Source organism: Malania oleifera, chromosome 2, assembly GCF_029873635.1.
Source record: "Malania oleifera isolate guangnan ecotype guangnan chromosome 2, ASM2987363v1, whole genome shotgun sequence".
NCBI lineage: Eukaryota > Viridiplantae > Streptophyta > Magnoliopsida > Santalales > Ximeniaceae > Malania > Malania oleifera.
Window position 1 is genome coordinate 2139231 of NC_080418.1, and position 11006 is coordinate 2150236.

The 11006-nt window shown below is 34.7% G+C and overlaps 1 protein-coding gene across 1 annotated transcript; it reads left to right on the plus strand.

The window, feature by feature from the left end:
• Positions 1 to 6635: 6635 nt before the first annotated feature.
• Positions 6636 to 10694, plus strand: LOC131149892 (cationic peroxidase 1-like). The gene is made up of 3 exons (XM_058100681.1): positions 6636 to 6770; positions 9398 to 9592; positions 10113 to 10694. Exons 1-3 carry the CDS (start codon positions 6723 to 6725, stop codon positions 10692 to 10694), a joined length of 825 nt encoding a protein of 274 aa, XP_057956664.1. The 5' UTR covers positions 6636 to 6722.
• Positions 10695 to 11006: the final 312 nt, after the last annotated feature.

Genomic DNA, 11006 nt, shown 5'->3' on the forward strand with positions numbered 1-11006 from the left:
GTTTTTTTGTTCTAAAAAATTTTAATATCCAAAAATAGTTTTTTTAATTAAATAATTTATTTTGTTGTAATGCCCCGTAAATTTTTCTATATATAAATAAAACTTTGATACCATAAAAACATAAGCAAAATCAACCCGGACCCAAAGGGAAACCGGGGATATACCTATCCATACATGCATGTCAACTATGCAGCAAGAACCATGATTTACCCAACCTTATATACAATACCAAAGTTCTATTATATTCCCCTTTGTATTTTGCGCTTTGTTTCTTTTGCATTTTCTTGCATGTGCTTGACAGTATGCACACTCACCTGTAATTAGGACACAAGAACCCTCCCCCCCCCCCCCCCTTTTGGCTTTATTTATTCATTTCAATTTTGACCCAAAATCCTACTATCACAGTTGATCAACCTTGCCCTAATAAGACATTGTTGTGCTGACCACCCCACTTGTGCCAAACACCAATACTACAACTATTACTATTAAATATATAAGAAGCTAAAGCAATAGAAAAACTAATAATAAAATAGTAAAAAGAATAAGACAAGAAATTAATGAGGTTCGGTATAAAATTACCTACGTCCTCAGGCGCCGACGATCAATCTACTACTTCTTGATAAAGTACAACTTTGAGGTGTGTTTTACAAATGGAGAGTTGAAGTCTTTATATAGCTTCAATCTCAAGTCCAAAAAACACTTCTCTCCAATGTGGGACAAATAATACAAAATTTTCAAAACAACTTTTTATACCAATGTGAATTATTCTACCACTGTGGGACAAAAAAGAACAAATCTCCACCTTGATGATAAATTCAACAAATTTTTCAGTCACCAACATTTTCTAGAGCTCCAAATCATAGGCGCCTTCCAAAAATATTCAGACTTGCATGATATTGATTAAGTCCAAACAATGTTTCAACTTGATTGTTGTCACAATCTTGGTCAACATATCTGCGAGATTTTCAGCTGTAGTAATCTTCTGAAGAAGTATCTTGCCTCCATCAATAATATCTTGCATAAAATGAAACCGAACGTTGATGTTCTTCATTTGTGCATGGTAGACTTGGTTCTATGCCAAATGAATAGCACTCTAGCTATCACAGAACACAACAATGTGCTTCTGAACAACTCCCAAATTTTCAAGTAAACCCTGCAACCAAATAGCTTCCTTAATAGCCTCTGAAGCTGCCATGTACTCTACTTCTGTTGTAGACAAGGCAATGGTAGATTGTAAGGTAGACCTCCAACTCACTGGACCATTAGAAAATGTAAAAACATATCCAGTAGTTGATCGACGTTTATCCAGATCACTTGCAAAATCAAAATCCACATATCCAACAACATGTTGATCAATAGTATTATTTTTCTCAAATACTATACCAACATCAATTGTATTCATAATATATCTCAAAATCCATTTCTTAGCTTGTTAATGTCCTTTACCTAGATCATGCATATACCAACTCACCATACTAATAGCTTGTGAAATATCAGGTCTAGTACAAACCATTGCATACATCAGACTACCAACAACATTTGCATAAGGAACCTCTGACATATACTTACCTTCCTCATCCGATTTAGGAGATAAAACTGCACTAAGTTTGAAATGATGAGCAAGAGGAGTGCTTACTAGTTTTGACTGCTCAGACATGCCAAAACTCTGTACTTGTGACGCCCATATAAATGACTATATGACGAGCTCCTCGACCTGCCAACATCATATCATGATTTATATTTAGGCAATATAACAACCTCCTCATGCCAACGTTATATTGAGATGCATACAAATAACCACACCAGTTAATTCATACAAACACATCAATGCATTTCCATAGAGGTATCCAACAGATCTACAGACGCATCAATGCATTTCCACAGAGGTATCCAACAGATCAATACATTCTCACACAGTAATCCAACAGATCAATACATTTCCACATAGGAGTCAAATATAACAATTCATTCTTCATGTCATAATCATTCCAAACATCCCCTCATGCAAGCCCAAATACCACAGAAATTCATATTCAATTTATTAGGAAAAATTGTTCTAATGCAACACGGTTTTAATATCATATGCAATTATCCCAAATATAAATCTTAAACAAAATCATCATTTTCCAGTACTTACGTTGTTCTAAAAATCATATAGATAAATACTAGGTTTCATATGCTTGTAAATAGTCGGTTCACCTTAATAAAATACTGATACAATTTTATTCTCCCTTACCTGATTTCCTGAATCACATCAGTAGGGTTCTCAAAATTATACCCCCGCCGCGCTCACCCGAACCCTGATTCAATCAAATCAACCCCAATAAAATACCATTTTAATATTTACTAATCTATAATAATTAAATAACAATTAATTTATAAATAACCCCTTTATCTTAGTTTTGGGGCTATGCCTAAAACAACCCCACGAGAAATCCGCTCCGTTAGACCTGTAGAGAATCATCCCTAGATTTTCGTGGTGGTGTCCGATCGTCAATTTGCTTAAAATTTAAGAAAAATTAAGGTAAGAGTGAGAATTTGCCTTACCCTAGGAGATATGCTTACATCACTTCTACGACAAATCTACTCCGGTAGAAATGTTGATGGCGGAGAATGGAGTCCAGTGGTATTCTACGATTTTTGATCGGCCGAATATTGGACGAGAAATTGAGAAGAGAGAGAGCGGAGAGCGTGAGGAGTGAGATGAGACGTAAAGAGAAGCTCAGTACTGGACGCAGCTTTCTAAATTTTAAATTGAAATTGGATGAAGATGCTTCTTCAACAAGCTTTACAAACTAATATATTATTTTAATCAATTCAATTTATTTTTTTTTAAAATTTCAATTTTAATTTTAAATTTTTTTAATTATATTTATTTTTCCGGGTTATTACATTCTCCCCTCCTTAAAAGAATTTTGTCCTTGAAATTCGCGAATCAATCCTTTTATAAAACTCTATAATTACTTAACCATCATTATATCACAAATTCAATATACCCCACAATTCTAAGTAACCATATGAATCTAAAATCAAATCAACCATTAATATAAAATCATACCTGCTCTTGCACCACGAGCAGTATTCTTATCAAGATCCATAGCCTACGCCAAGATCCCAAAAGTAAGAAGGACAGAGCTGGATGATAAAGGAGAGAAGTGTATCCTTGTTGGATACGGTGATAGTACCATGGGATATTGACTCTACAATCCCATAAAAAAGAAATTCATTCACAGTAGAGATGTCATTTTTGAAGAAAATGAATCCTGGAAATGGGACAAAGCTGAATGTTCCAAAGATGTGGAATTGACACTTGAAGCAGAAGAACCTATATAGACAAGAGAAGTGGCTATCAAGTCACAAGTTCCCGAGCTGCAAACACCTTCACATGGTTCACCACAGAGAAATGAAGCTCCATCACCAATAGAGTGTGAAATCTCAGACATGAGACCTAGAGGAGCTTGAAATCTAGCTGACCTGTATGAAACTACAAAACCAATAGAAGAGTATGTTACTCTATACTGTTTGTTGTTGACCAGCGACCCAGTTAGTTTTGAGGAAGTTAATGAAGAAGACAAATAGAGAAAATCGATGGATGAGGAAATTCATTCCATCAAGAAGAACAAGACTTGGGAATTGACAAATCTCCTGAAGGGTCGCAAAATTATTGGTGTGAAATGGGTCTACAAGACCAAGAAGAATGCTCAAGGAGAAGTTCAGAGATACAAAGCAAGACTTGTTGCCAAAGGCTACAAGCAGAAAGAAGGGATTGATTTTGGAGAAATCTTTGCCCCGGTTTCCAGACTTAAAACCATTAGATTACTAATTTCACTTTTAGCACAAAATGGATGGAAGATTTACCAACTGGATGTGAAATCAACATTTCTGAACGGTTTTCTAGAAGAAGAGATTTATATCGATCAACCACCTGGATATGTGAAGAAGGGCAAAGAAGATAAAGTGTACAAGTTGAAGAAAGCACTTTATGGCTAAAAGTAGGCACCTCGTGCGTGGAACATGAGGATTGATGACTACTTCTAGAAGAATGGATTTGAGAAGTGTCCCTACGAGCATGCGCTATACATAAAGATGGAGACAGATGGAAGCATGCTGATAGCCTGCCTATATGTTGATGATCTGATCTTCACCGGCAACAATCCAGAGATGTTTGGCACTTTCAAGAGGAGCATGGTCAAAGAATTCGAAATGAAGGATATTGGCCAGATGACTCACTTCCTTGGCATAGAAGTCATGCAAAGAGAGAAGGGAATCTTCATCTCCGAGAGCCACTATGCAAAAGAAGTACTAAAGAAGTTTGGGATGGACAAATGCAACCCTGTGACAACTCCGGTTGAAACGGGATTGGAATTGAGAAAGAAAGAGGAAGGAGATGTCGACCCCACATATTTCAAGAGTCTGTTTGGAAGCTTGAGGTATTTGACATACACTAGACCAGACATACTCTATGGAGTTGGGCTAGTCAGCAAGTACATGTAGACTCCTGACCAGTCCCACCTAAATGCAGCGAAAAGGATACTCCGATATGTCAAGGGTACCGTCACCGATGGTATGTTCTATTCATTAAGAGGTGATTGCAAACTTATAAGCTATTCAGATAGCGATTATGGAAGAGATCTTGATGAAAGAAAAAACACGAAGGGATTCACATTTTTCATGGGAGATACAACGTTTGCATGGTCTTTGAAGAAGCAACCCATCGTAACTTTGTCATCACTTGAAGCCGAGTATATTGCTATCAGCTCAGTTGTTTGTCATGGTATATGGATTAGCAATGTACTGAAGTATCTGAGATTTCTTCAAGATAACCCCATAGAAGTTTACATCGACAACCGATAAGCGATTGCACTTGCGAAAAAATCCAGTTTACCATGAAAGAAGCAAACATATTGATACTTGATATCATTTTATCAGGGAGCATGTGAAGAATGAAGAAGTGGAATTGATATCTTGCAGAACGTATGATCAGATGACTGATATTTTCACGAAGCCACTCAGGCATGATATTTTTGCAAGACTGAAAACAATGCTTGGAATGACAAAGAGTCAAGTTTAAGGGGGGATGTTGAAATAGTAAACTTGATGGTGAACGGTGGCAGCAATGGTTGACAACGGCTGCCGACCAGCCGCTTCTTCAGTCACCAACCTCACCTACCAGCTGCATTTTTTAATTATTGTGTTTTTGTATATGCTATAAATAGTTGTGTGTGTGTACAATGTAATGTGGTGTAGAGAGAGTAAAACCAGTAGGCGAGAGAGAGAGAGAGAGAGAGAGAGTTGTGATTTGAAGTTCTTTGTATTCATTTCAGATTGAAATATATTGTTATTACAATTGATTCTCACTGAGTTTCATTCATGACCAGACTAAGTGTTCCTCTCCACCCATCACTTTGCACCTACTTTTGCACTTTTCATGGTATTATTAAATTCTAAAAAACCATCCAAAGAATAATTTATTCCATGATATATACAAACAAAGGTAATTTCTTTTGGACTATGCTACTATGCTTTGTTTTTTTTTTTTTTTCTCTTGGAAATAAGTGAAACAAAGACAAAAGAAAGATGCATTACTTTCTGCTAATTAGATAATGGGGAATTCAATACGAATGCACGAACTCATATAAATCCTAATATTTAGGCTTTTTTAAATCTATTTTATTGTACCAACACATGGGTACAATGCACAAGTCCTTGTACGTGATCTATTAATTCTTTTAGTTGAGTACACGTATAAAGATTGATTATATGTGTTTGTACTTGATGGACAAATTAGTAGGTCAAAGACCAATGAAATGATAAAAATTGCCTCAATAGGTTCTAAACTTTTTTGTATTTTGTTTAATTTTTGTCTCTTAATTTCATTCTACCAACATTTGCATTTTGCCCTTTTAAGCTTTTGTGAATATTTATTTATTTTTAGGTCCATTTAGGGCTTGAATTGAGCCTAATCTACGTAACCCATCTCCTATCCATACCTCTTCTCGTTTGGTATGAAAATCTCAAATTTTAGTCATTGCGGTTTTCCTTAGGGGACTCCAATCTACGATTTATTGGTTCTTTCAATTGAACCCATCGAGTATTTATGAAATACATTAGTCTATATTAAACGAACAACAAAATCAATCAAACAATCTGTATATCATAAACTCTTACAGATCCGAATGTTTTGGCTTTCTCTTTCTTTTCTTTTTTATATCTCTTTGTTTGTGACAGCATGTGCGTTGCATATGTTATTGTGCATGATTTACATTATACTATTGTGAATTCTATAACTATTAAAATTAGTAGATCTTAAACTTTTCTTATGTTTTCCATGTTTCATTATACCTAGGGTTATTTCTTTGTTTTTGACTGTGATCTTTTCCATCACACTTTTCTAACTTTGCATTTAATTATTTCCTTTTTGTTTTTTAAACTGTCGCCATGTGCTTTGCATAGGCACCTAACTAATTTTCCTCTATATAAAGGCTCCATAACCTTTGGTTTTATTGGGCTCCAAATATTTGGATTGAAAATCTGTTCATAGGGTCATGTCGATTAGCATCGCACTATCTTTCTTCATCAGTTTAATGCTAGTTTTTGCTGCTGCTCTGATCCCTACGTGTGTAGAACCCCAACTCACTCCTGATTACTATGACGAATCGTGTCCAGGCGCATTTTCGTTGATTAGAGACATTGTGGAGAATGCAGTTTATAGGGAGTCACGCATGGGAGCTTCGCTGCTCCGTCTACACTTCCACGACTGTTTTGTAAATGTGAGTTCAACATTAAAGCCTAGTAATTCAACTCCTCACCTCCCATTTGCCCAAATGCCCAAATGGAAGGTTGTGAAATTGAGCCTCGGCCCTTCTCCTCTATAATAATTAGGCGGGGGATTCGTGTGACCCGTTTGTTTAAATTAGATTCGAATTTAGTATAAACGGGTCAATTCGAACTAGGCCTATTTAATAAGCGGGTAAGGCGGATTTGGGTGGGGTACCTGCCAAATGACCCGTTTAATTTGATATATTACATTAAAAAAAATATTAATTAAAGAGATTTATTATTTTTCGCTTTTTTTTTTTGTTAAGATATTAATAAATAAAATAAAAGAGTGCTGATTTTTTTTAATATGCCACTTTATATGAAATGTTTTAAAAAATTAAAAAATAAATAATTATACTTTTGAAAAGGTTCTTAACGAGTTAACGGATACTCGTTTATGACCCGTTTATTAAACGGGCAGGTTTGAGTTTATATATTAGTCACCCGTTAGTAATCGGGTCAACCCAAACTCAAACCTGTTTAATCCCTACCCATTTATGACCTGCTCGAATCCAACCCGTTAACCCGTTTTAACACCCCTAATATTAATTGATGCATATTGGAACTAATAAAAAATATTTAAAAATTAATCGAACCGATTATCTACCTAAATTGAACTGAAATTTTGTTTAATCATCTTTCTCAAATTAGTCTTGGTTCGAGCTCTTTATGTTTTTTTCTTACAGAATAGGGCTTTGGTTCCTTTGTTTTATATTGGCACAAATTATATATCTATCTATATGTGTTAAGCTTGAACCTTGGTATGACACTTGCGGCGAGGCCTTCAATCTTCCATGTCTAATAAGATTAGTTTCTCAATTTAAAATCTTATTTATTTAATTATTATCTTTCTTTTTTGTTTTCCTTAATTTATTAGGGACGATACAAAAATATTTAGGATTAATTCAATAATATTGAAGTATAAATTTTATATTTTCAATAACTAAAGTATTTGCAAAATAATGTGTATTGATTTATCAACATGGTATGGTCATTCAATGAATAAATAAATAAAATTTATGGATATGATGTCATGTGTGTATGTGTGTACTACAATTTAAAATAATAATACAATTGCCCCCACGGGCATGGCGCGGTGAAAAGGCACCAGCACATAAGAAGGAGCATCGGGGGTTCAATTTCAAGTAGATATACTCACGAAACTAGCGGTACCTGTGGATGGTGAGAATTTACTCTGTGAGCCAGCGAGAACCGTGGCTGGTGAGAATCGCTTTGTGAGCCAACGGAGACCGTGGATGGTGAGAGTTCGTTTTGTGAGTCAGTAAGGACCGTGGATGGTGAGAGTTCTCTGTGAGCCAACGAGGACCTTGGATAATGATGGAGATGTGTCTCGGGGTTGGGTTGACCGAACGTCCAATTGATGCACAGAAGCCGCGTCTGCATTCCGGACTTTACCTGATTAGCGAGACCTAGGGGGAGGACGCTGATCCGTAGGTTTCGTGCCGCACCAGGGGGTCCGAAGGATTTATTGGTGGCTGGAGTTCCTATGTAATAAAAAAAAAAGTTACTAATACAATTTTCAAATTATTATAATTTATATCTCATAGCTATTATAATAAAATTTTTGAATATTAAGTGTTCAAATTATCTACCTAAACTTTAAAATATATACTATATTAATATAAAATTATATATATTTAATTTATTGAATCTTAGAGATTGATATTTTTATTAAAATATTTTTTTGCTATTTTCTATTTACAAAAAGATTATTTATGCCTTCCTTGATTATTATTATTAAACATACTAATATAAATTATTATTATTATTATTATTTAATGACCTCGGAACTCCAGACCACTACTAGGCTAGCCACATTTGACCTCATGGTACGACACCAAACCCGAGAATGTTTAGCAGACCCCACCACCAACATCCCTTTTGAGTCTAATCGTTAATTTATTATACTTTATATCTTATAGCTATCAAAACAACATTTTTAGTATGAAGGTTTCAAATGATCTAAGTTACCAAAATAGATTTTATACTCTTGTCAAATTACATATTTAATTTATTTAACCTTAGAGGTTGATATTGTTATTAAAATAATAAATGTTAACAATATGTATGAATAAAAATAGCCAATTGGATTGATATTGAAATTATAATTGTAGTTAGTTGGCGGGTTGAATTAATTTAACAATTTAACCTTTAAAAAAAAAAAAAAAAAAAAAAACGAGTTAATATGTTTGATATTAAACTCCATGCAAAATATAAAAATATTAGAGTGGATTTCTCATTAGAAAATAATAGTATCAACTAGCTAACCCATATGCCTACATCTCCTTTTTATTATTTATTTAGTTTACATTAATGCAATTTACATTCAATTTAGATACGTAACTATATATTCATGTTATACATAAATTGGACCTATAAGCTAACTCAAATATAGCCCAAAACTATTTATTTTTCTCTTCAATATCTTACAAATGTGAGCTAAGCAATTTGATATTTTCGGAACAACCAAATTACAATATTTCATATTTTAAGAACATAAATATTTTCTTATTAATACCTTAATACAAATGCACGTATAATGTGCTTGCAATTACAGGGTTGTGATGGTTCAGTTTTATTGGATGACACTGAAGACGTGCCGGGTGAGAAAAATGCTCCAGCCAACAAAAATTCCTTAAGGGCCTTTGAGGTGGTAGATCAGATCAGAGAGGCGGTTAATTCATTTTGTGGCGATGATGTAGTCTCATGTGCAGATATTTTAGCTATTGCAGCTCGTGACTCTATCGTCGCAGTAAGAACTTCCAACAAATTTATTTATCCTCTTTCTATTGATCATGAATTAAAATCTTCACTTGCTCAGACAATTTATTCAAAATAATCTTGCCAACATCGAATTTTTCATAGCATGTATAAGTATGATATTGTGAAAAGCAAATTGCACAACAGAATATATTTGTGTAGGATTGAACACACAATTCAGTAAATGATGAATATACAGAATAATTTACAACCACAGCAAGTGTATGAAAGCAATAATAACAGATGAAGACTACTTCCTAAACATAGAATTTGAATATAGCAACTATATATATATATAATGTAATACTAAAATAATGTTTGGACCAAATAAAATAATGTGAAGCCTATAGCATTAGGATCCTTGCCCAAACATACCTCTGGTGGTTTGAAGGGATTAAGACTCCCAAGTACTAATATTGCATTTTATAATTAGTAGGTTTCAAATGTCACCTAGCTATAATATTGCACCTATTTCTTACGAGTCTCTTTTTCTTTTCGCCTTTGAAAATTAGCTGGGAGGTACTACGTATGATGTCCTAGTTGGGAGGAAAGATAGAAGATATGTAAGTCTTACTAATGCAAGCAGCATACAAAATCTTCCTGCCCCATTTTTCAACTATTCAGCTCTGGTCGCCAATTTTGAGTCTCATGGGCTAACTGAGAAAGATATGATCACCCTCTCTGGCAGTCACACTGTTGGGTCGGCACAATGTTTTGTCTTCAGAAATCGTGTTTATAACGACACCAACATAAACAAAAGTTTCGCATCTTACTTGCAAAAAATTTGCCCAAAAAGAGGACAAGACTCCAACCTACAGCCACTCGATAGTGGATTTCCTCTCAATAGATTCGACAACAATTACTACAAGAATTTGCTACAAAACAAGGGTCTCCTCCATTCGGATCAAGAGCTGTACAATGACGGTACCGGTGGGTTTAGCTTTAACAATATTATGGTGTGGTATTACAGTTTGGATCAGAATGTGTTCATGAATGAGTTTGGCAAGTCCATGATCAACATGGGTAACATTTGTGTTTCAATACCTCATCATGATAAATATGAGGTTAGAAGGGATTGCAGGCGACTCAACTAGCTAGCACTAGCTATAGAAGGTATTCCAAGGTGATATAGCTTATTAAGATCAATTAGTACGTGTGTTTTGAATGATCAATGTGTCATGTGGGTTTGGGTTTAGGATGGCAATGCAAGGGGTGTGTCCTAGCTATGGGTGGTGCCTAGATGCACTGCAATATATGTTATGGTTATGTCATGTGCTTGTGTGTACTGATGAGTATGTTTCTTCTAGTATCATGAAAAAATAAAATTATGTGGCTTTTTTAGAGTAAAAATTAGTTTTTCTTTAAAAAAGATCAAGCATGTGCTCATACATGCTATAGAGGCCTCA

Excerpts from the sequence above, each read along its gene's own strand:
- LOC131149892 (XM_058100681.1), top strand. The coding sequence starts at position 6,723 with ATGGGAGCTTCGCTGCTCCGTCTACACTTCCACGACTGTTTTGTAAAT. Across the intron at positions 6,771-9,397 it reads TCCACGACTGTTTTGTAAAT|GGTTGTGATGGTTCAGTTTT; the intron begins GTGAGTTCAACA and ends TTGCAATTACAG. Across the intron at positions 9,593-10,112 it reads CTCGTGACTCTATCGTCGCA|CTGGGAGGTACTACGTATGA; the intron begins GTAAGAACTTCC and ends TTTGAAAATTAG.